The 25334-nt window shown below is 38.4% G+C and overlaps 1 protein-coding gene across 3 annotated transcripts; it reads left to right on the forward strand.

Annotated features, from left to right (window-relative positions):
• Positions 1-24322, forward strand: LOC133224263 (serine/threonine-protein phosphatase 4 regulatory subunit 1-like). 3 transcript variants are annotated; one of them, XM_061375654.1, is made up of 20 exons: positions 1-255; positions 372-416; positions 5649-5781; positions 6094-6200; positions 6761-6903; positions 7388-7534; positions 9985-10092; positions 11236-11301; positions 11706-11864; positions 12338-12531; positions 12890-13326; positions 14208-14440; positions 15480-15572; positions 16063-16248; positions 16484-16645; positions 17248-17348; positions 18449-18569; positions 19251-19385; positions 20109-20250; positions 21168-24322. In XM_061375654.1, the coding sequence occupies exons 1-20, from the start codon at positions 18-20 to the stop codon at positions 21320-21322; spliced, it is 3105 nt and encodes a 1034-aa protein (XP_061231638.1). In that variant the 5' UTR covers positions 1-17; the 3' UTR covers positions 21323-24322. The 3 variants fall into 3 exon arrangements, with proteins under 3 accessions (XP_061231638.1, XP_061231640.1, XP_061231639.1); XM_061375656.1 differs by having other exon boundaries at positions 20109-20201; XM_061375655.1 differs by lacking the exon at positions 372-416.
• The last annotated feature ends 1012 nt before the right edge of the window (positions 24323-25334 follow it).

Raw genomic sequence — 25334 nt, forward strand, 5'->3', positions numbered from 1 at the left:
ACCCGACGCCATCTTGGATGGCCCGCCGGCGTCACCTGACCGCGCCCCCGCCCGTCGCCGCCGCGCTTTTCCTCGCTGTGAGGAGGCGAGGCCGGGTACTGAGGGGTGATTCGCTCCCTCGCTGCGGCTGTGGGTTAAAGCGGTCGCGTTCCGGCTACGCGGGGGTTGACCCGCAGGCAGGAAGTACTGACGGCTCCTCCTTTTGCCCTCCCTCTCCCCTCCTCTTCCTCGCCCATGTCCATTCCAAGATGGCTGGTAAGTGGGGCTGGCCGGCGGGGGGTGCTGAGGCGCTTCGCCCCAGGCTGCCGCCGTCCTTGCCGTAGTCCTCTGAAATCAACACCCCGGTATCTCTCTTCTGTTTCTGTTTGTAGGGGTCCCTTTGTATTTTGTGGATTTGCAGGATGACTTAGATGATTGTGAGTAACTGTTTTTTATTTTTATGCTCTTTAGGCCCTCTCCCGTTCTCTCATCCCGGGGTCCTTCCGTCGCCCTCTTTCCCTCTCCGTGTTTTTATTCAGGTTAGGGTGAGGGGAGGATTTTTGAGGCTGTTTATTCTGGTGCGGGCTTACAGGGTACTAAGGTTTAAGAGTTCGGAGTGCATGAGTGTGCCCGTAGCAGCGCAGTGCTGACGGGAAGCGGGCTCGCTCCTTTCCTCGGCTGCAGGCTCTCGCCTCACCTGGCGCTTCGAGCGCTGGAGGATGGGTGGGTGGTCGGTCTCTTGAAGCGGGGTTTTGGGGGGCAGTTGTCGCCCGGCTTTCTGAGAAACTAGTCTCTTTGCCTCGTATGGCCGCTGAAGTGCTGGATTCGGTGCAGAGGAAGGAAAGGGGAAGGAAAACGCTCCGGCCGGCCGTGGTTGAGGTTAGCTCCGTTATTGTTGTCAGTGGAAATGAGCCTAGAGCAGTTGAGGGATTTCTCAGCTGTGGTGGCTCGAACGGGTGAGACTTCTAACTGCTGTAGAGGCTGCTGAGGACGCCGTGAGGTTTGCAGTTCCCGCATCTTTGTGGCACAGGCGCTCGTCAGAACCCTGTTGGGGCGGGGGGGCGTGCGCACCTCGGAAGCGGGAATAAAAGAAAACCGTCCCCTCGGTTGGCTAACACGTCTCTGGTTTTAGTTAAAGTCATAGGTGCTACATTAAGCCGGTGTAGCTCAGAGTTGTGTTACAGGAGTGGAGCTGACCACCTGTCAGACAGCATGGCAAGAGCTGTGACTGAAGGAAATGAATCTTTAACTAATAATTCTGTGGATTTGTACTGCTTCAGAAAGCAGCTGTCTGTTTGAGGTTGTTTCGTTGGTGCTCTGGATGCTGGATGGGCTTTTCTATTAAGTAAAACTTAAGCTGATACTCGGTTTTGTTTCTTGTGAGAGACTGTTTACCGCAAGACTATTATTATTTAATAGTACTTGAAAACGCGTAACAGATGGGTTGCCCCAATCTAGCATGAATAGGCTGTTTTAGGAAAAGCGGGGGTATTCAAGAACATCAGGGGAAGTGTTAAAATGCAAGTGAGATCCAAAGTATTCCACTGGAAGGATGCGCAGGGATATTGGCTCAGCAGCCAGGTTGTCCTGTGGGATTTTTAGTTGCTGCTCTTATGTGTTGTTGCTTTCAATCTTTAAGGTTTCTGCATTTCATTAGTTGGTAGCAGGAAAAAAGTGTTCTTTGTATTTTGATTAAGTTTCAGAAAGAGAAGTTTGGGATCTTCTGGGATGTAAGTGCTGTGTAAACAATGAGATTGTGTACATAAGAGTTCTTGAGTCACTTTGTGTTTTTGTGTATTTGAAAATACAGTAAGCATTTTTCTTATACAGATAAACTGTGTGGGTCTTAATGAATTTAAAACTATGTAAAATGTGTCCTTTAATGCAGTTATATGTTTGAAAATCTAGAAATTAAAAACCGTTAAGTGTACAGTAGTAGTTGAAGTAAACTAATTTAACACACAGGGATTTAGCACTAAAAAATGCTTAAAAAGAGGTGCTGTAGGTTATTTCTTACATTTGCTTACTGCTGTAAGCAGTTTGTAAGTAGTCATCACTTTAGATGACAAAAAAGTGTGTGTTTAACAGAATTGAAGTGAGGTCAGCAACTTATACATTTCAATGTGTTTATGCTGATTTAAATCCTATTTTGCAGTGAGTTCTCTAGTAGTAGAACTGCAGCAGTTGTTGCTGTAGTCCCTTAAGAGTTGAAAATCTTTCCCCTCTGCCCTAAGTAAAAAAACCCACAACAGAAACACAAAACCCCAAAACAAAAAACCCCCCAAACCACAAAAACAAACAACATCCCAAGCAAAGCTCTTGATAGTGCTAATGATCAACAATGTTAATTGATTGAGTCTTTGTGAATGGCTCCAAGTGACCTCTCCATTTTTTCTCTCTCTGTAGTAAGAATCCCTAACCACAACTAGTGTGTCACTTTAATTCTGTTTGCTGAGTAAAATGCAAGCAGTGGAAATAAATGCAACCTTCCTGTGGTGTTCTGTTATGTGTTGGCCTTGAACCAGGGGTGACTATCATGCTGACCTAAGTGTTTGTTCTATATTAGTAATCATTTGTGTGGTAAGTTGATTGAGAAATTTAGTGTTAGTAGGTAAAACTAGTTCAAGTCATTAAGCTAATAACATTCAGATGAAGAAAACTTTGCCATAAGGGGTAAACTTTTTACATGGGTCACTTAAAGTTTGTGTAAAAGAAACTATCAGTTTCACGATGAGCACTATAAATGTACATTTTAGAACACTATTGAAATCTTATTTTATGACTTAAAGATAGTCTTTGATTAAGTTCATTATTTTGACAATGTAGTTAAGAGTTATGGTATTGAAAGCTGTCTTCTACTGTGTTACAGCAGAACTCGGATATCCCATCTAGGCTGGAATACTGTTGTGCTAATCTGGTGACCAGTTCAGTAAAGAGTTCATGATGCCTTTTAGGAAAATCTCAGTGAAATAAATCACTGGAACTGGATTTTTACTTTCTTAACTAAACTGGTAAAACAGTATAATGCACATTGAAGATCAGTTCCATTGTAACAAGTGGAAAGCCTGGTAGATTCATCTGAATATAGGCAAAAGCAGTACTAAAATCTGCCTAAATGAAGTGAATACAGTTTGAAACTCACCTTTTGTGAGACATTGGGTCACTTGCAAAAAAAACTAACATAACTACACCCTCTGTACAAGAAAGAAACTTATTTTAAAAATTGCTGTTCCTTCTAGAAACAGTGGGAGAGAAAATAGCCTCCTTGAGTTCATAAAATCATTGTACTCTGCACTAGTATTTGCTGTTTTGTATAGTGAAAAGTGGGTAATGATAATGGTGTTGAATTGCACGGTTAGAGCCTGTAAGAACACCTACATGGTCACAAGATTTAAGCAGCTTTTGAGTGTAGGTCAAACTAAAGCAAGGTGAACTCCAGCTCAGCTATGAATACTGTCACTTTTATTCTCATTTATAGGTGGACAGGTTTCAAGCTTGCTCATTTGATGTTAGAAGCAAAAATACTGGATGTTTGATTTAACTGTGAAAGAATGTTAGATAAGATGTACTGGTTCATTATTTCTATAATTTACTTTCTAGTACTCCAGTGTATTCTGACGTTTGTAAGTACCTATGGCTGCTTATTTTGTGCATGGAAAGATAAAATTCTTGAGAGAGTACAAAACGGATTCTGCCATGACTGTTGCTTATGTGTATGAGAGTGTGTGGAAAAAAAAGTCAGGTATTTTAACTCTTCTGATTCTGAGCATAAATAGTTGTTCTGTTTTCCCTCTGGTCCAAGAACACTGGTGTGTGCTTAGCTAATGTAAGTGAGTAATAGAACCACTCCGGTAAATGAAAGCATATTTGTTGTGTTTATGAAATTAGTCTCAGGTGTAGCATTGTAGTCAGAATTTACTTCACTGTTGTTTGAATTGGTAAGAAGTCTGAAATATTTGAAGTGGACTTGTAAGAGTCTGCAGTTTTAAACCTGCTTCTTAATTCAAGAACAGGTGGGCACTAAAGAAAGTTAATGGCAAGTATATTTATTTTTATTAGTCCTAATAAATGGTTATGTATAACACATGGCTGGCCTCAAAAATCAGCTAGTTAAAGTGTGTCTAATTTGCATGGATTTTCAAAAATGCATATACATGTTACAGTTGCATTGATAGAAGGATGGTCAGCGTTGGGTTTGGATATGGAGAATTTGTGGCAACCTCAAAGAGGAAATTCACACTCCTGTGTACACTGTATAACTGCTTTCAGTGATATATTAGGCTTCCTTGGAAGCAGCAAATGCTAGACATATCTTTAGATACTGTGCTTGATGGGAAAGCTTGCCCTAGAGCATGTGGACAAATCACTTCCAGACAAATCTGTGTGATAAAATTATATACGCTTGTGGAGATAAATGTTTTGAATCTGACAGAAAACTATCTAAAGAGTAATCACTAGAAATAATAATGACCATCTGAATGTAAATAAGGGGGCCAGTACAATCTGTAGCAATTATAAAAAGCCATGAATAATTGGCATGTTTCTGATGCTGTAGCTGTGGGTTCACTTGTAGCATCTATGTGAAAAATTGAAATGTGAATGTTTATTCTAATCCCACAGTTTCCTTCTGTTTGCATCCTTTTGAACTTGTTGTTCAGAGCATGTCTGCAAGAACAGCAGAATTGAGAATTGTTGTAGTCTTTTAATCCAGTGTAGTCCTTGGAGACTGTGCTTGCTTAAACTAGTCTGCTTTATCCAGGTATAACATTTTGCTGTAAATGTGTTCAGGTGATTTCTTCTTTAAATAAGCTGTGTTTCTGAGACTTTTTTGGCTCATGCTAAGTAATTGGAAAGCAGAGTTTTATATGTGAAATAGGAAATTTTTCTGTAGGAAAAAGCTGAAGCCAGGTACCTCTCAGCAACAGAGATGTCATTTTATATAAAAAGTGTTTTACAATGAATGGTAATGTAGTTTAAAGCCAGAGTTCATTATCAAATCTGAAGCTGCAAATACGAAGAAGATTTTTTTTTTTTCCTCTTCCAAAAGAGTAAGCTTACATGGGAAGTTTGTAGTTGGTGGGTCTGCAGTAGACAGCTCCCAGAATATTCACAAGTAAGGCAAAGCTGATGTTTTTCCCAAAGCAACCAGTCTAATTTAGATACATGGGACCTAGTAACTACAGTGAGAAAAATGTATCCCAGGAACTTTGAAACAGACCCACGGATTTGCTATTTTAAAGCAATGCATTTTGGGATTTTTTGTCATTGTTTAACATTTCAGTTTCTTTTAATAGGACTTTCCTTTTGAATGTGTTGGTCAGTTTGTGGCATTGTGGTTTTGGCAGCTGAGCCTTATTAATATGGTGCATGTGTTTATTCCATTCAGATTATGAAGTAAAGTGTTAAAAGCTAAAGATTTTAACAGCTGAAATGAATTAAATTTCAAAGCTTGAACTTGCAGGTCTATGTGGAAGTGTTGTTCTTGACTTGGTTAAGTACAACCACCTAAGATTATATATTTTGTAGGCTGCTTCCACTGCTGTGCAGATACTTTGCCTTTGAAGAATAGTTCTAAAAAGAAATAATTATCAGTGTAATGTATTTTACATCTCTTGATGACTCTTGGATTTATTTTTATTGTATTTTGGTTACTCTTCTTGTCTTTCAAGTTGGGTTCGAAGACTATGGACCAGACTGTGACAGCATGAGGATAACTGCATTCTTGGATATTCCTGGCCAGGACAACTTAACTCCACTGGCTCGTCTAGAAAAATATGCCTTCAGTGATAACATATTTAACAGGTAAACTTGATAACTGACTGATAGGAGAACAACAGAAGTAGTGATACTAAGTGCATGCCTAATATTATTTGTTTCAATAACTTCTGTGTAGCATTTCCATAAAAAGAGGTTTTCATTCTTGGTTATCTGAATAAGATCTCCCGATTCTATCTTTATGTTGGGACATGGGGAAACTTTGTAATTGGTATGTCTGAAAGCTCATAGAAAAGCCTGGTTGTCTTTGTGGTGCCATTTGCATTTGATAAGTTCCTGTCACATCACATCCATGTGTCATTGGCAGGATATTAAAACAATATGTTGTTACCTTCACAGGCAGATTATTGCCAGAGGTCTTTTGGATGTCTTTCGAGATTTCAGTAGTAATGAAGAAGACTTCCTGACTGTAATGGAAATAGTGGTCAGGCTCTCTGAAGATGCAGGTTTGAAAGTTGTTGTTATTATTATCATCATCTTATTTTACATTAGCTGAAATACAGATGGCAATAACTTTTTCTTTTTTGAAAGAAGAAACTAAATCATCTCACAGCAGTATCTGTCCATATTTTTTTTCCTTCTGTTTTGAAGCATTCTGCATGGTGGCTGTGTAAATGAAGGCTCTTACTTAGTACAGGGCCCAAAGTAATATTTTTCAATGAATTAATTACACCTGAATGTGTGGTGTATGTAGTCCAGTACAGTTGTGTGTTTTTAATACATCATGTGCATACATTCATGGTGATTGGGTTTTCTAGCTAGTGCTCTCACTTTTTTTGATTTATTTGGGATCCCAAGTTTCTGGAGTGTGATGTATGTAAGCCTGTTCTATTTTACTCAGTTTTCCTTTAAGAACAGACAGTCTCAGTGGTGATATTTCTTTGAATATTTTAATTTTCCTCTGCTATGAAAGCATTAGACAAAAAAAGGCTACATTTTCTTCTTAAGACACTTGATCTTAATTTCACACTTACTGGTGTTGTTTTGACTTTCTTTTTATTACTAGAGCCGACTGTACGCACAGAGCTGATGGAACAAATACCTCCTATTGCCATTTTTCTGCAAGAAAATCGACCAAAATTCCCAACAGCGTTTTTTGAATACCTTATGCCCATAGTAGTGAGATATCTCACAGATGTTAACAATCAGGTAGGAAAACCAGACCGCATGAGTTCAGTTGTTGGAAAAAATCAGTGTGGCTCAGTGATTTTAAAGCATGAGGAAGAGATAATAGGAAATTCCATGTTGATTGGTGCCCAGCTTTTATGTAAAGCTTTGTGTTTTGGTTTCAGCACACTCTGCTGGGTTGGTCTGAGGGGTTGTTCTAGAGCAGATAATGGGGAAACTTACAGGATTTGCCTAGCAGCATATTGATGCAGTCTGTTACAGGAGGCATGACTTAAAGTCCTGTCTTTGTCTTTTTGGATTCTCCTCAGAATTTGGTGAAATGTCACCTAATGATTATATTAAACTGTAGCATTTATTACTAATTCCATATGAAGTAAATACTGAGCATTTTCTGTTTGTGGTTTATTTCTTTTAACTTGTATCTGTGTGTTCATTGAAAATGTGCTTCTCGTGGTTTGCATCAGTGTATTCATAGTGATGTATGTTTGTCTGCTCATGTTAATAGGTTAGAAAGGCAGGTCAAGAAGCACTGCTTATACTGCTAGAACAAGATCTCGTTGCTCAGAGTGACATTGAAAATAAGGTGTGTCCAATTCTGTTGGACCTCTCTGCTCCTGACAGTGATGATGAGTACAAGGTGGAAGCTGTTAATGTAAGTAAATTTGGAAGAAATCTTACATCTTTTACTTTTTTTTTCTTTCTTTGGTCACATAGAATCATAGAATAGTTAGGGTTAGAAAGGACCTTGAAATCCTTTAGTTCCAGCCCCCTGCCATGGGCAGGGACACCTCACACTAAACCGTGTCACCCAAGGCTTTGTCCAACCTGCCCTTGAACACTGCCAGGGATGGAGCATTCACAACTTCCCTGGGCAACCCATTCCAGTGCCTCACCACCCTTAAAGAACTTCCTCCTTATATCCAGTGTAAACTTCCTCTGTTTCAGTTTGAACCCATCACCCCTTCTCTCACTACAGTCCCTAATGAAGCGTCCCTCCCCAGCATCCTTATAGGCCCCCTTCAGATACTGGAAGGCTGCTATGAGGTCTCCACGCAGCCTTCTCTTCTCCAGGCTGAACAGCCCCAACTTTCTCAACCTGTCTTCATATGGGAGGTGCTCCAGTCCCCTGATCATCCTTGTGGCCTCCTGTGGACTTGTTCCAACAGTTCCATGTCCTTTTTATGTTGAGGACACCAGAACTGCACACAATACTCCGAGTGAGGTCTGATGAGAGCAGAGGAGCAGGATCACCTCCTTTGACCTGCTGGTCACGCTCCATTTGATGCAGCTCAGGGTACGGTTGGCTTTCTGGGCTGCAAGCTCACACTGCTGGTTTATGTTCATTTTCTCCTCTGTCAGCACCCCCAAGTCCCTCTCCACAGGGCTGCTCTGAATCTCTTCTCTGCCCAACCTGTAGCTGTGCCTTCTTTTTTGGTGACATTTGTTCTGTCTTTTAGCAATGCTATTATAAAACTCCCAGAATATAACAACTGTGTGAGATAATCAAGAGGATAAATCACAGAAAACAAAAATTGTACTTGCAGTCTTAGTGTCCTGAGAGCTTTACATGAATCATTGAACTTAAACTTTTTATACCATTCCTATTTTTGTTTTATTCTTTCCCTGTTAGTTAGTTGTTCTGTTGAGAATTGAGAGCCTGCTGTTGTGATACAGTTTAACCTGAAGTGCATGAAGCTGCTAGGCCTTGAATATGTAGGTTTCTTAGTCGTTCGTAGTGTTGAGCACCAAATAGCTTTAAAATGCAGTTGGTTCTTGGCAGCCTTGTTAAATTTCTTAAGATTATGTTCTCAAACAGTTTCTTTACGTTTAAAACACTACTGTGCAACTTGGTAGAGCAAAAGTTGAAGTGATGGCCTGATCTTAATTCATAGGCATTTATGAAAAACAAGCCCTTTTCACTTTCAAGAAATCACTTGACTCCACAGAAAAGTGCTGGTGTGTAATTACATTTCATCATGGGTATCTGACACTTGACCTGTAAATCAGTTATACCAGCTACATTTTCCTCTTCCTTATTTGGGAGCTGGGTATTGCTTAGGCAATTTTCCAGGCTGACATCTGAGCACCAGATGCTTTTTAAGAGCTTGAAGATTTGTTGGAAAGTCCTTAAATGGTGTCTTCCTTAGTTCTTCTTAGGCATTCTATTTCAAAGGCAAACCTTTCTAGGAATAAAGCTTATTTTTGTGAAAGTAGAAAGACTAAATATGAGTACTGTTAATCTGATAACACTTCTGTGTTAAATTCCTCATGCTACAGGCAGAGCAGTTGAGTAGAAAGGTGCATAGGGCCTCCTTCCTTTTTACTTTTGCAAGTGTAAGAATTGCAGCAAGTTATCCCAGAAAGTGGGAGCTGACAGGGAACATGCAATCCAAAGCACTTGATTTTCACAGCAGAAACAGTTTGTAATGGGAGTTGAAATTGACAGTTCCTCAGAGAAAGCTAAATTAATGGGCATGTTACTAACTTTAGTTCTGCTGTGATGGGAACTCCTAAAATTTCTGAGGATCATTTCTGTAAGGAGTGCATTAGCTCCCATATATAATAAATTTATTGTACGCTCCACTTTCTCTTGTGTTGCATGGCGAACTTGTATTTTATCGTGTTGTACAAGCATATAAAGAGCTGGGACTGTGCTCGTTTTTAAGTATCAGACTGGTCCTGATAAAGCCAAGGAGCTTATTTGCATGCTTAAGCTTGAGATATTTCTAATATGCTTAAAGATTATGATTTTGTGTACTGGCTAGTGCAATGGAACTTTTGTCTTCTCTGTACAAAATACCAGTGTCTGCCACATTGTAAAACACCTTGAAACTGTTTTTATTGGAAGTATTTAACTGGATAAAAAGGACAATGAATTACATGCAGAAATGTTACGCTCATCAGGCACAGAATAATTTTAAATTAAAGATATAGTTGTGCTTCCTATCAAACAGGTGTATAACAGTATGAATAATGAGTAGCAGTTAAACGTATTTGATGGTAGTCGCTGTTTTGGAGGTAATTTTTAGGAGAAATATTTGGCTGTGCTTACAAGCTTTATACTTTTCTTTTCCTTACACATATTCCCCTCTTGATTTCTAGATAATCTGTAAAATGGCTTCAATGTTGAGCAGAACCACAGTTGAGCACCTGCTGCTTCCTCGTTTCTGTGAACTGTGCAGTGATGGGAAATTGTTTCAAGTCCGAAAGGTTGGTGTGTTTTCAACCCTAAACCACTTAAAAATGAATTTGTATGTTGCTGTTCAAATAGCTTCCTGAATAATTTAGTCATAACTTTAGCTGATGAACTTTGACAGCGTCTGGAAGAGCAGTTTTGTTTACATGGTTATGGTTTCTCTCATTTAGTAAAGAAACAGGTAACAGCCCTTGGTGAATAGCTTTGGTGTAGCAGTTAAACTGATCTTGTACATTTAATAGTTTTGCATAACCTTTTTTTCTTTAAGCCACCATGCTTGTTTATGGGATGCAAACAAATTACCTGATCTCCACCATCTTATTGCAAAACCAGAAGTTCAAAAGTAACAGATATTTGAGACATCCTTCCTTAAAATAAATAAATAAATAATCAGGTATTACTGAAAGGAGAAATCCTCAAGGTGTAAGGTTTACTTTAGTTCATGGTCAAGTACAAAAGGAAATCTGTGGCATAAGAGGTCTTAAAGTATTTAGTAGACTTAAAGGTCATGCAGAGCTGCAGCTTGGTCCTTAACAAGTTGTGTTTGCTGGAATTTGAGCTGCATTATGGTTTTCTAAAAAAGAATGAATAAATCCTATATTAACACAGCCCTATCTTAATTGAGTTCAGATTTTGGCAGCATATTTTTCCAGCATGAGGGGATGTCCATTTTGCCTTAATTATAGCATTTGTAATGTACCGTAAATGGCACTAACTTGAGACCTTGATTAAACTTTGCTTCAGCAAAGTACTTAAGCCAGTCACAGCCATAGCAAAGATATTTCTGTCAGTACATGTAAGTCCTGACCTTCGTATCATGTTCAGTCTGCTTTGGTTTTGACAGCTGCTATTCAAAGTAATTTAAACTTTCCAGTAGGCTTATTGTCCCTTTTAGTGATTTCTGAATTAGGTAATATTCTTCATGCAGAAACCTTTATTGCTATTGATTTCAAGGGCATGTGGCTTACGGAAGCTTGCTCTAATGAGTCTTTGTTCAGGATGAGTTAATATTACAGGATGTAGTTACATGGCTGAAATTTGAATAGTCAAATATATGCAGTTGTTACATGGGATGAATAATGCATGGTGAAGCTGATAATAAAACTAATGCACTTGAAAGAGCCAGAATGTTGTTAATGACTTTTTTAATTTCTTAGATTTGTGCAGCTAATTTTGGTGACATTTGTAATGCAGTTGGGCAAGAAGCCACAGAAAGACTGCTGGTACGTAGAAATCAAAATCAATTGACAAGACTTGAATTTCTCAATTCAAAAGATTTGGTGATGAGTTCTTGTATTATTTTCTCTGTAAATTAATCAGTGTACATGCATTTTTTAATTGATTTGGCTAAAGCTTTGGTTGCAATTATAGCAAAACTGGGAATGGCTAAATATGCAATTCCTAGTGCATATAGTTATGCTTAAAATCCTGATGAAGTAAATGGGAGACAGATAGTTTGTCTGTTTTCTTAGTTAATCTATACTTTTAACCTGTCCTTATTTCTTCTATCTTTCACTTTATTTTCTCTTGAGTTGTCATTGTCTAGAGTTTCCAAAAAAATGACTTGATAGTAAGTTGCTGCAGTCTGTTTAGCTTTTAATTATTGGTTTTGCTTATTTTTTGGCAGATTCCCAAATTCTTTGAACTCTGTTCTGATAGTGTTTGGGGAATGAGAAAAGCTTGTGCTGAATGCTTTATGGCAGTGTCTTATACCACATCCCCAGAAGTTCGCAGAAGCAAACTATCCCCACTGTTTATCAGTCTTATCAGTGACAGTTGCAGATGGGTAAGTCACTCACTATAGCTAATGCATGTTCCTAGGTAGATCTTGCCTATTAATGGGCAATTCAGGAGTGTGCTGTAAGGTTCTCCAGATTTACTGAGACTAGAGTCTAATCTACTGAAGTCTGATCTCTTCTCTGAGATAGTATCTTACTTTTCCTCTCACTACGTAAAATTTATATCAACAGTTTTTTCTGTAAGTGTAAGCACTTTTCTGAGAACGTTGCTTGTGTTAAACATCTTGAAGTCGACAGTGATGTCCGTCAAACTTATTAACCCCTAAAATGTTTCTGTGACTGTAGGTAATGCTTAGTATTCTAACACTCTTTGCTTAGATGTCACTTACTTGGTAATTGGTTATTTGATTTAGTATGAACCAATTGGTTCTTAGTAAATAAAGGAACCAAATTTTTGTTTTCCAGCACTAAGTCTGTGGGAATTGCATGAATCCCGATTGTTGTCTTTATACTATCACAGGTTCGTCAGGCTGCTTTTCAGTCTCTTGGCCCATTTATTTCTACCTTTGCAAACCCTTCGAGCGCTGGTCTTTACATTCAAGAAGATGGGACACTGAGTATCCAACAATCAATGCAAGATGTGAATTCCAATTCCTGTCAGCCAAGCAACAATAAAACTTTAATGTCCTCCAGTACAAATGCTACATTGTCCAGGTAAAATCATGGGAAGGAAAGATGGTGTGGTGTAGTGGAAGAGAAAAAGATAATTATTTTTGTTGCTTTTCATGGCTAAAAACCTCAATTTGAGAATATAGTTCTAGAAAAGGTATGAAGGGTGAGGACATGTATGTGTCCACCTGAGTATAACCATTTCATTGAAAAACTCACTTTGGCTTCACAGAAGGGTAAAGGGAAAATTGGTGAAGTAAAGCACAATTGTAAACAATTCCATCTTCTTGCAAGGAAAATAAACTTAAGTAGTTGACACTGGGGTTTATGAAGTATTTCACTGAAAACTTGTTAGAGAATATATTTCAGTTTTATTTGGATAACTCTGTGTGTCTGTTACCAGTTCAGAACAACCAATGGAAATCAAACCAGAATCATCGACTGAAGAGACTTCAGCTGAAGTTCATACAAAGCTCTCTGTTGAGAACCTAAATAAAGATACACAGGAGGAAAGTTCATATTGTTGTACCAATCCCAGAGAAGATGGGTCTCAGTTGTCTCAGGGTGACAGAGTTGCTGCTGGTGTCGTAGAAGTCACTAAGGACAGCAGTTTTCCTGGAATGAACTCAAGGCTACAGTCTGCTGAGGACGTATTTAATACTTTTCTATACTGGCGCCCTCCTCTGCCTGATATAAGTCAGGATCTGGAGTTGCTTCAGTTCAAGACTGAAACGCATAAAGATAGTTGTTCAGTGCCATGTAGTAACTGTGTTGCTAGTAGTGAAATAAAAAAAGTTCTAGAAAGCTTACAAGAGCATATAGATGATCCAGATGTTCAAGGTGAGACTCTTAACAGCAAAAACTGTTTCCTCTGAGCATGTTTTCTCCTAGCCTTTACAAAGCCTTTGACTGCATTTTAATTGGCAGTAATTACAGTAGAAAGTTAAGCAACGGCCTTCTTTCACAAGACCTGAGTTCTTTTTAGAACAGGTGGGGAAGTGTTCCTATCTCCTGTTCATATGAGAAATAAATTCTATCTAACTGCAAAAGGGAAAAGAGCTTGTTGAAATTTGTTGAAACCATCTTTAAGTACTGTAACCAAGTACTGTGGTTTTAGGGACAGAGCTGCCTGTTATCAGCTGAATTCATCTGGTACTCTTTATCTTTAAAGCATGCTCAGGTGTTTCCTCTTAAAGCTGTACTTGTCATAGGCTTGTGCAGCTATGTGCAAATACAGTTTGTCCTAACATTGGTGATAGTGGTAAACCTGACCTTTTGTTTTATATCTACTTCTGCAAAAAAAATGATTCAGAGGTGGTTTCACTAATTCTCTCCTCTGCATAAAGTTTTTCTCAGAAATGTTTAAATGCATATTGATGCCTTTTCCAAGCAGCTGAATCAATTAAAGAGTAGAACAGAAGAACTTGTATTAAAGTTTGACAGTATGAAGAATGGGAGGAGAGCCAGAATGCTGTGATGCCTCATTACAGGGGATTACTGGACATACCTTTCAGTAGTAGCAACTGGTAGAATGGTTCTACTGAAATTGTTAGTGCCTCCAAATCATTGCTCTTTATTTGTGCTGGTTTTGTGGAAGAAAAATGGGCCTCTTGTTTCTAAGAGCAAATGTTTGCTAATACATCATTTCTAGATTAACTAAGTACAAGTTGAATGCTTTTAAGTGCAGAAGAGAGTATAGAGGCTTCTTTTGCTTTATACAGCTCAGGTCCAAGTGCTGTCTGCTGCTCTCAGAGCTGCTCAGTTTGATTCTGTTGGTGACTATGAGACCAAAAAAATGAAGGAAAGCAGTGGCAAACTCCAGAACAAACCTGTTTCAGATGAAACAACTGTTTCAGATGCTACCTGCAGCCAGGTAGAAGAGGACACTCTTCCATCCTGTGCCTCCCAGGATAACATCAGTGACCAGTCTACCACCTGTGTACTGAAAAGCACAGTAAGTATGCGTTGTGTTCCATGTCTGAAATTAATTCTTACCTGCTTTAGTAGTGCGTGTATTCATGTAGTCCCTGGCATAACTGATCTGCTTCTGATCTAAAGCCTTTGAATATTACGAGTCCAGAAGTGTCATATGCTACCTTAATTAAAGAGAAAGAAAAGCTATTGAGGGTTATTATGCCTGTTTGCACACAGATTACTCAAGAGTGAAAGTTTTACAGTAGTTTTGTAGGTAGTTTGGGGTTTGGGGGTGTTTTGTGGTTTTTTTGTTTTTTTTTTTTGGATGAAATGTAGAAAATAGTCTCACCTCTTCCTGTAATGAATCTAAAATTAGTCTTTTATCACCAGACAGGAGGCTGAATCAGGTGGTGACACATAAACAGTTCCTGTGTACTACTTCTTGATTATAATGTAGAGATGGGAGTAAAAAGAATTGTTTGCACAGTATTTTATGTTGCTGGAGCTAATAATGAAAAATAAGGAAAAGCTCTTGTTTAGAAACAGAAATGTAAAATGGTGTGTGAACTTCTTGAACTTCTGTGTGTTTTAGAAGCTTTAAACCTTTAATTACTTTGAAGTTCCATGTTAATATTTGGAGAGAGGTGTATATATAGCTTCATAGGCTTGGGGGTTTCCAGAAGTATCAAAAACAAGTAAAGTTTCTTTCCTGAAGAAAGACTGACTTGGAGCAACTGCTAGAATGTCTTAATATAACTTAAATGCATGCCAAGAATAAAATATAGTTAAGAGTATAGTGAGAGTAACCTAAATCTGTATGACTGTTGCGTTTATTGTATTGAATTAGATGGGGGTTTTTTAGAAGTAAATCTGACTACTGTTCCCCTTGCTGCTGCTATGGCCTTAGTAGTGTTTTCCTTAGTGTACAACTCTTTCTGCACTTGTATAAGCACACTGAGTGAGGCTTTGTCTGTAAAAGGCTGTTGTGTATCTGAATTGCATTGTTCTGTAGTGTGATGCTTTGAAATACCCTAACTGGCAGTAATTGTAATTTCATTAGCTACTGTGTCTCTTTACAGAACTCGGAGGAACAACACAGAGGAACCAGTGTATTTTTAAAGAAAGAGCAAGAAAGTAATTTGCCACTGGATGATGACAAGTCAAAATTACAGGTGGTTAAAATAGACTGCTTTGTTGGAGTACTGGATACAGTTCATGTAATGCTTAATACAGTGATACCTTTTGCAATTGATCAGTTGCAGAACATGAAGGAATGCTCTGGGCACTTGAGCAAAATCCTGTTTTAAACTGGAAAGCAAGAAAAATTCTGATGCTTTTTTGGTGCAGAGATGCAATCTGTGCAGCCAAGGTGGGCAGTAACAATACTGTTTTGTCACTGGACTTGCTGTTCGTCTTCTGCAAAAAGGGTATTTTCAGTTGGTTTGATGCAACATGTTAATACAGTAATAATTACTGTTCACTGTTGACTGCTATATCCTAGTGAGAGGATCATGAGGAGTCACATTGTAAAGCTGGCCCAAAAAAGTGTGGGTCTTGCCACTCTGGGTTTTGCTGCCAGCTGGTTGGTAGCAAGAGAATACTGTAGCAACAAGTGTATTCTCTTTCTGTTCTTAAAATGTGCGTTTCTTTCTTTCTCTGTAGGATATCATACCTCAGCCTTTATTAGACCAGTACTTGTCAATGACTGACCCAGCTCGAGCCCAGACTGTTGATACTGAAATAGCCAAACACTGTGCATATAGTCTTCCAGGAGTGGCCTTGACACTGGGCAGGCAGAACTGGCACTGCCTGAAAGATACATATGAGACACTGGCCTCAGATGTACAGGTAAAAAAAAAATGATAAATCGGAACCCTTTGTATCTTGTTTGTTCAGTTAGTTATATACTTGAGGGTTTAAATACGTACTAAAAATGTGACATTTAAGTCAGACTTCATGATTTTCTACTGCTGTGTAACTAGCCCTGTTTCTTCTGCTCTCTGTGTTCACACAGGTGTAGTTCAAAAGCTTATTTACTCTAGTTCTGGTGCCTAATCGATTTCACTTCTTATGCTGTTTGCAGTGGAAGGTACGTCGGACACTAGCTTTCTCCATACATGAACTAGCAGTTATCCTGGGGGATCAGCTAACAGCTGCTGACCTGGTGCCAATTTTCAATGGATTCTTGAAAGATCTGGATGAAGTGCGTATTGGTGTCCTTAAACATCTATATGACTTCCTGAAGGTAGGAAAGTGTAATCTAATTTCTCAAGATAATTTTTTTCTGTTATATAGAGAGCATTTTTAATGAGATGTCCAGGAACCAATATCTAGTTTAGTTTTGTACGCTACTGCTGTTTTGTGTGTGTGTCTGTGGCTTTAAGGTTTCTCATGTCTCTTCTGTCTCATATCCCAACAAAATATCAGGATTGGGAAGACTTTGTAAATGTGCTTGTAAATGCTTCTGTTTACTAACACAATTAGCTGTTACTAATTCCTGTGAAGGAATTAGTATTTTGTGCAGCTGAGCTGGAAAGTTGGACCGTTAGTAATTTGTGTTTGGGGCTGGGAGTTGCTGCATAATAGACATAAATCCTTAGCGCTTGGTTGCTTGGTTTTATGCCCAGAGATGGTACTTGTTATCCTTGCAGAAGTCAGGACTCTTTTGGATGGTAGTTCTGTGTGTCCAGGCACTCAGCTGATCGTGCATGGTTTTCAGCAAGCATCTTGTCGGTAATCGCTTGCTTTCAAGTAGGAAAATGCACATAGGTGTGAATGGTGTAATACAGCAGAGAACTGCAGGTACAAAAGTTTACCAGTTTTATGCTAGTAATGTTTTTCTTTTAGTTACTTCATGCAGACAAAAGGCGAGAATATCTTTATCAACTTCAAGAATTTGTGGTGACTGATAACAGCAGGAACTGGAGGTTTCGTTATGAGCTGGCAGAGTATGTAATTTGGTTAACTTCTGATTTTTAATTTATATTACTGATCTGAAAATAGGTAATTACATTCATATGCTAACACATCCTAATTAAGATTTAAAGGTTTACAGCCCTTTATTTAATCTGTTGGGAGTTTTTTATTGCTGTTTGGGGGGGTTTGGCAAGTTATGTGGCAGTCAAGTGTGACAAACTTAAATGTCTACAATTACACTAAAATGGAGAGCTGGTTCACTTGCAGCTCATGAAATACGACAATCTGATAGGTAATTACTCTTCAGTGAGATTTCAGATCTTATTTAGTTCTAGACTGCCTTGTAACAGTAAATGGAATGTTATGTGAAAAGTCTTTCTTATGTGTATGAAAGAAAGCTCTTAAAAGTAGTTTATTAATTCAGTGTTTCCACATGACTGCATATAATGGAGATAAAGTAACATCCTACAGTTGTTGTCTATAAGCCCTGTCGATGTCTGAAGCACTCAAAGTATGTTCGTAGGCATAATTTGCAAGCAAAATCTGACCTTCATGTTTGTCTCATTTCTTTGTTTGGGCTGTTGAGGTTTTGCCATCACTTTGCAGTTTGACACAACAAAATCTCACTCTGTCCCGTGCTGCAGGAGTGTTGTACAGCAGTTCCCTGACATCTAGTGGAGAGCTGTTGCTTTGTAGTTGATTTGTGCAGACTGCTGGTAACATGGCAGTGATGTGGCTGGAGTGAGTTCTGTGCAGTTTAAAGATACAAACTGTTTCCTGAACTGTAGATTTCTACAGCAAAGTAAACCTTTCATTTTTGCTTTGCAAGAATAGTGGTCTGAAGTTGCATTGTATTCTGTTTGTAGCTTTTGTTAGTATTGGGGATAATTTTGATTAATTGGTGCACGTACTTTGGAAGTTTCTCTGGACTCATTGAGGGATTAAAGCATATAACTCAATAGGTGTGTGCACCTTTTAGGAAGTAAAGAGAAGAGCAGACTGTTGAAGTGCTTTGTAGTAACTGTGGCATTTTTGAGGCTCCAAATGATCCTTCCCTGTGTTTAATAGGTGGTGTAATGAGAGCAGGTTGGTGTTGCATTTACTAGAGTTAACCACTTTCTTTGTGTTCCAGGCAGCTGATCCTGATACTGGAGCTCTATAATCCCAATGATGTCTATGACTACTTAAGACATATTGCACTAACTCTCTGCTCCGATAAAGTTTCAGAAGTCCGGTGGATCTCTTTCAGACTGGTAGGGACTTAATTCACTTCCTGACAGGAGATGAGGATATTTGAGAGGGATACTTGAAATCACTGTCTTCTCTCAGACAAGGAGGGCAGATAGAGATGTTTTAATAGACAAAGTAAGCAGTATGGGCAAAAGTGAAAACTTTCTAAAGTATTTTGAATTGTCAGACTTGCACAAATATTGAAATATTTTTTTGTTGCATTTGAATTACAAATGATTTTAGCAGCTGGATGAAAACCAGGATATAGAACATTTGGGAGATTTCTGCCCCAGTTCTGGAAGAAAAAAAAAAATTGCTGATCTTCCCTCAAAGTTAATTTAATTTGTTATGAACTTCATAATAATGCCATCATCCCATAGATTCCTGAATGAGGAGAAAGATTCCTTCAGTCTTACTTTCTTGATGGTGCCATGGAAAGGGGCATTATTTTAATGGTTGTTTTAAGTTCTTTTTAGTGTTTTCTTGTTTCACTTGAACAAACAGCTTTTTTTTTTAAAGCTTATACTTTGTTTTCTTCAGAATAAGCACAGTATTCATAAAGTCCTGCAGGTGCAGCTGATTGTACTGGCTACAGGTTTTGGTATCCCTCTGTAGGATGAAATAATGGGTTTTTTTATTAACCTTTAAAGGCTACAACTAAAGTCTCATCTCTGTTTTAATCCTCCCCCTCCCCTGCTTCCCAGGTTGTGGCAATACTACAGAAGTTCTATGCAAACAATGCAAATGCCCTGGGATTAAATTTCATTAATGAACTCGTGGTGCGGTTTCGCCACTGCTCCAAGTGGGTTGGAAGACAAGCTTTTGCCTTCATTTGTCAGGTTGGAATGTTCTGTGTTTCTATGTATGTTCCTAATTTGGAGCCAGTTTAGGGTTTTTCAGCAATGTGGACAATTTGTACTCAAGTTTTTCTGTCATTCTTTTGGGTTCTGTGACTCTTAGTTCATAGAAAATGGTGGTAGAGTTGGTCTGGTCTCAGTACTAGTATGTGGCTATGCAGTTAGAAACTGTGGTCCTTGCTTTGGTTTGTGCCTCCAGCTGAAATAGCTGATCTTTGTAGTTTCTGGGATTGCAGTACCAAAGTCTAAGAATTAAGTCCTAAACAAAGATGCATTTTGTAATAATTTGATATACTGGGGTAAAGGTTCACAAGTGCTCTTCAAACTACCTGTGAGTGCTGGATGCCAGAACTACTTCCCTCCTTATTGCCACTTACCCACCTTCAAACCAAAAATGCTTACTTTGGGAGCAATGAGGAGTAAGGATTTAGTGTTGAAAGGCTAAAGGGTGATACAGGCAAGAGAACTGTATTTCCTAAAATACAGTTCACAGAAAAATAGCTACTCTTGTTGGGTCATCTTCAGATGAACTTCAGAACAGTAAGACATGTTTTCGTAATAGTATTTCAAAGGTTGTACTTGCTTTGCCAACTTAGTGTATTTGTTTAATAACCAGACCAAATTAAGGATAGCATAGGAAGGAATGGCAAATAGTGTGTTATTAACATAAATCTTGCTTGCTTCTGTTCTGTGTTTATCTTGTAGGCCGTAGTAGAAGAAGAATGTATGCCTGTCGACCAGTTTGTTGAACACTTACTCCCCAGTCTGTTAAGTCTTGCTTCAGATCCGGTGCCAAATGTAAGGGTTCTGCTGGCCAAGGCTCTAAGGCAGACCTTACTGGAGAAAGGTGTGGTCATCAGTGTCCTTTCTAAGAGCTAAAATCTAACAAGTGCTGGCTTTTCTGCCACTGCAGTTTGTTATCAGTTGGTTTAAAAGGCTGTTTGGTTCGGTTATTACTGAAAATGGGATTACACATAAGCTGGGATACTGCATTGAAACTTAGTTTTAGGAATGCATACTGTGGTGTTTCTGTGTTAGAATATTTACCATCCTTAAAGGGCCAGAAATTGGCATCGATAATCAAAGAACTGCTTTTCATCCTCTAGAGGGCAGTTATGGCCTTCTTTAGAACCAGAAGTGCTGCAGCTACTGGTGAGGGTTGGGTTTGGCGTCCAGCATGCGTTTGGCAAATACTTAAATGTAACATTAGATTATTGTGATGTATTTCAAACCTTTATGTCAATGCAGTAGTTGCATTTGGGGTCCTTCAGGTGAATTGTACACCTTTTTCTGAAATGGTTTGCTTTGTCATTTTAGTCTTAAGCCAGGAAATACCGTAATCATTTGCTGCTACAGTTTTCTGTACTGCAGTTCTTTAAAAACAGCAACAAAATCATCTGATCTCAGATTATTCAAAGGAACATGCACAGGGATCTCCTCCTATCTTTCTTTCAGAGTAAAGTATTGCAGAGTGTTTTGTAGCTGCTGTACAGCAGCAGCTTCCTGAGCTTGCTTTTACTTGTCGATACATTTTGGCTTTGATTTAGGGCTCAGCAAAAATAATTTCTCTTAGAAATGCTTAAGTACCTAATAAGGTAAGAAGCAGCATATTTCTCTGTTGCCTTCCTTAGCTTCCTGTAGTTTTTCTAAGGAGCCTATATATTGGATGAGCTACCCCAGATTTTTTTGGCATCCTCTGTATTTCTTATGCTCTAGGGTTTATTCTTCGGGCTTTGATAAAAATTATTTCTTCTCTCTTTCTAGCTTATTTTAAAAGCGTTGGCAATCCTCATCTAGAAGCTGCAGAAGAGACCATTTTAGCCCTGCAGTCTGACAGAGATCAAGATGTGTCCTTCTTTGCCACCATAAAACTAAAACAGGGTAACATGGACAATACTACCATTGACAAACCAAACTAATGTGGTGTTCTGCAGTAAACACTGAACAGCACAATGGTTATTCACCTTATGTTCACAGTTAGTATGAATAATGTGGACAAATAAGAAAGTTGTTGTTACCTACTTGACCTGAAAAGGTTGTATTAAAACTGTTAGGGTCTCATTTCATGCCTGTGTTTCATTTAAGGCCGTGTTTTTGTTTCATGTGCATGAGTACTTCCTTTTGGTCTTTTGTTCCTTTGTAAATGTGGGTGATAACTGATCTCACCTGCAGTTAAGCATTTCATGTAAGTCCTACACCATTCTCAGTGTTTCAGTGTAATTGAAATTTGTATTTCATTTTTAACAAAGCATTTATAGTAGTAGAGCAGTCTACTATAAGATCAAAATGGTTTCTAAATCTTCAAACCTGTTTTATAGCAAGCCTACATGAAGATACTCCCCTCACTTTCATTGTAGTTTTTGTATTGTTTCAAGTATTGCATTTTAACTGAAAAAAGTGTATATATGTGAATAGTTTGGAATTTTATCAAAAAGCAATGAAGAACTTAGTTCTGTATCAGTGGAAAAGAGCTCCAAAGTAATTTCACTTTATTCTGCTAGAATTAAGGCATGGTTCATTTTTACTTACTGTGACATTTTTCAAAGCACAGAGAGCTCAAGATTATTTGTATATTGTGACTTTTCTATTAATTTCTATTAATTTGTGATTTCTGAGCTGTACCCTTACAGGTGTTAACATTTCTGTTTTCCTCACTGCTGGCTCTCCTAGTGGTAGGTAGACTGTACATTTCCCAAACTGAAAGTCACTCATTCTGCCTCGGCAAAGTCCAGCTCATCTAAGGGATTCAGTGCATGTGCTGTATCTGTAGAAGAGTATGACAGAATCTTGCAGGATTTTGTTGTTTGTTTTACATACACCTCATTTGAAAAAAAACCCAAACCCCACCTTTTAACTGATCCAGTGTTCAATTGCCAAACTGGTCACTACTGTATTCCTAAGAAGGAACTCTAAATTGTGAAAAACCCCAGCTAACAAATGTTCAGGGGAAAGGTGGTGACGCAATTTGCTCTATGACTTGATTGTATGGCAAGGTTTGGGGCAAATAATAAATGAAGGTTTCAGAGGTCTGTAATCTTAAGACTTTTCCAGTGTGTTTAAGTAGGTGTTTCAGAAGAAAGAATATACAGGTAGAACCAAGTTCTGTTACTGAAATTGAATAGCTTCTGCCAGTTGGAAAATTATAAACTGATACTTTTTGGTTGATCCTGATTTCTGTTGTGTTCCAGATAATGTGGGGCCTGAAAAAAAGCAAGTCTTATTTTCTGAGATTGGAGTTTTGTCCTGTTCAGAAATGGTTAAATACTAAAGAGTGGTTTCATGTAATAAGTTATTTTCTCTGAACATGACACTTTATTATAGTCATACCTGTGTAAATACTTCCCTTTAGTATGAGTAGTAAATATACTCCTTATACTAGTAAGTAGTTCACACAGGTGAAGGTTTTTACAGAAATTACTATTTTCTCTTTTGTTCTAGTTTAAATCTGGCTTGTCCGCAGTTACAGCAAATGGGTTCCTCAGCTGGGTTCTGTGTTTTTGGAGGGCTCAGTTTTGTATAGGTTTAACTAGTCTTGTATTATAATATGTACAGTATTTGTAACAAATCGTTTTCTCGTGAGACCACAAAATGCTTTTTGGAAGCGGCAGGCAGAAGTTACCACTGCTGGTATAGCAACAGTATAAACTTGGTAAACTCTGCAAGGTTCTACATTTCATTTTTTACAGGTTTTTTATAATTTAAAGTAAATGCTTCTTCAGTACAGACTTTTTATGATTGCAATTTCTTAACAAAAAGACCTCTCAAGTTAGTTTTTTTTCCTAGTTCTAATATCTTTTCTAATGCTGGCATTATACTGGTATTTTCTAACAGTTCAACTTTTCTAAGGCCTTTCTGACAAGGTTTTACTTCTGGTTTTTATTATAAGTTCATTAAATTTCTCAGCACTGAACCAATTTTTTTTTCAGTGTGTGTATATGTAAGTATGTTTGAAATGTACTGTATATAAATTAAATCCTTTGAACATTAACCTAACCCAGATTTCTGTTTGTCAGATATTCTTAAATAGTTACCTTTTTCTTGCAATAATCCACTGGAAAACACAAGCTTCCATCTGTGTTAGCATGTTTCCTTAGTGTTCACTAAGAGGTTTTAATTAGAGTATGTGTAAACAGTAAGCCACCAGCTGTAAGAGTTCACTAAAAGACTAAACGAAGTTCTTTAGTTTTAACAGTATTTTGGTACCTCTCTGGCTCCAGAAATCACGTCTGGCTTAAATATGATTTCAGTAGAGTATTTAAAAACTCTGTTAAAACTCTACAGTTGCATGCTCTAATGGGGTCATTGTAGTTTGGGGGTGAGGGGTTTTTGATATACAATATGCAGGCCTATTAAACAGGTTTACCCTCTACAAGGTTTGTCTCTTTTCTAGTTTAGAACTAAACCAAATGATTCAGCATGTCTTAAGGGCTGCACTTTACATCTTGTACTAGACCACTGGACGCAATGATGAATAAAGCAGCGTATTTGCATACAGTTCTCTGGGTTGTTTAAATTATACAAATATAAGTATTTTAAAAGCCAGAAGGAGAAAAGTTAGGTAGTTGAACCACTTTCATATCAGCTGTTAGAATCTCAGTTTTAAACATTTCTAGCTAAGGAACATGATAATGCTGGTGGGGCAATATTGCTTGGATGCTGTAGGAAATTATCAAGCACTTGTAATCCAAAGCATGTTAGTCATGTTGCTTAGAACTCAGCCTCACTGTTATCTTGTGCGTGATATGCACTTGGCATCAGTCAGGATGACTGCCCCAGTGGCAGTTGTGTCTGTACACAGTGTTGTTTAGAGTCCAGTTAAGTGGAGACACTCTGGAAGTGTTGTTCATTTGTTGGAATAGGGAATCTATGTAACTTTCTGTTTGTATTTATCTCAATAAATCCTGTGACTGTTTTATAAACCAATGTGTGGTAAATTACTTTTGTCTAGATGAAATGTGATTGTGCTCTTTTGAGTAATGAAACATCCCCTGGCATAAATGCTGTCATCTGTCAAACCAGGGCTGAGTGTGGATTTCATAATGCTGTGTAGTAACCAATCCATTAGATGTTCAGAGATTTGAAGTAGCTTCTCCTGCACTTTCTCCTTGAGGAGAACATGCCAGAAGTGCTTTGCAGCTAAAATTTTGTCAGAACTGAAACTCTAAACAAGTCTTTATTAAATGAAGAAAATGTGTGTGCTGCTTGAGACTGACATCCAGATCTTCATCCAGAATCCTTACCTTTCCAAACTTTAGTCTGGAAGGACATTTTGGACTTTATTTTGGTGTGGTGTTGCTCTTGGGCATCCTGCAGTAACAAACTCTGTAGTTGTTAGGCCTAGAGAAGGGTGGGGGGATTATGTGAATGATTAACACTTGGCTGATAGGCTTTGTTTCTAATTTCAGGAGTCTTCTATATGTTCTGCTGCTGCAGTTGCCTTTTTTCAGACACTGACTGGCAGCTCCATCGTGTGCTCTAGCACTTCTGCCAGCTGCTGCAGAAGAATACCTGACCTCCCTTCTCTTTCTCTACAAGACTATAGCTGATGCAACAGTGAGGAGAATATAGTTTCAGCGTGCCCTGGTAAAGCCACCACATGCCTTGAGTGAGGGGCACAAGACCCCTGAGCAGTAAACTGGAAACATGAAACAGCCATATGATCTATTTATTACACATTAGACTAAACATATATGTCAATATCTAGATTTTAACAAAGCAAACAGGAATGTAAAATACAGGCAGCTTTGGGTTTTTACTTAACTACTTTGGTTCTCTATTTCTATGTCTTCCCACTAAGCTTGTCATCAAAGTGAAAATCTAAAGGTGGGCAGGAACAAAAATCCTTCTGTAGCTGCTCACCAGTCAATCACAGCACCCAAGGTTTCTGTTGTGCATTAGGACAGAGTCAGAGAATACCAGTGCAGGTGAAAG

Source organism: Neopsephotus bourkii, unplaced genomic scaffold (assembly GCF_033783945.1).
Source record: "Neopsephotus bourkii isolate Nb327-2 ecotype Australia unplaced genomic scaffold, CSIRO-AGI_Nbou_v1 NB_1663, whole genome shotgun sequence".
Taxonomy (NCBI): Eukaryota; Metazoa; Chordata; class Aves; order Psittaciformes; family Psittacidae; genus Neopsephotus; species Neopsephotus bourkii.

What these genes read in the sequence shown, in the direction of transcription:
- LOC133224263 (XM_061375654.1), top strand. Translation starts at nt 18, where the DNA reads ATGGCCCGCCGGCGTCACCTGACCGCGCCCCCGCCCGTCGCCGCCGCG. An exon ending in AGTGATAACATATTTAACAG is followed by an intron (nt 5,782 to 6,093) that starts GTAAACTTGATA and finishes TTACCTTCACAG; the next exon opens with GCAGATTATTGCCAGAGGTC. An exon ending in CAGGCTCTCTGAAGATGCAG is followed by an intron (nt 6,201 to 6,760) that starts GTTTGAAAGTTG and finishes TTTTATTACTAG; the next exon opens with AGCCGACTGTACGCACAGAG.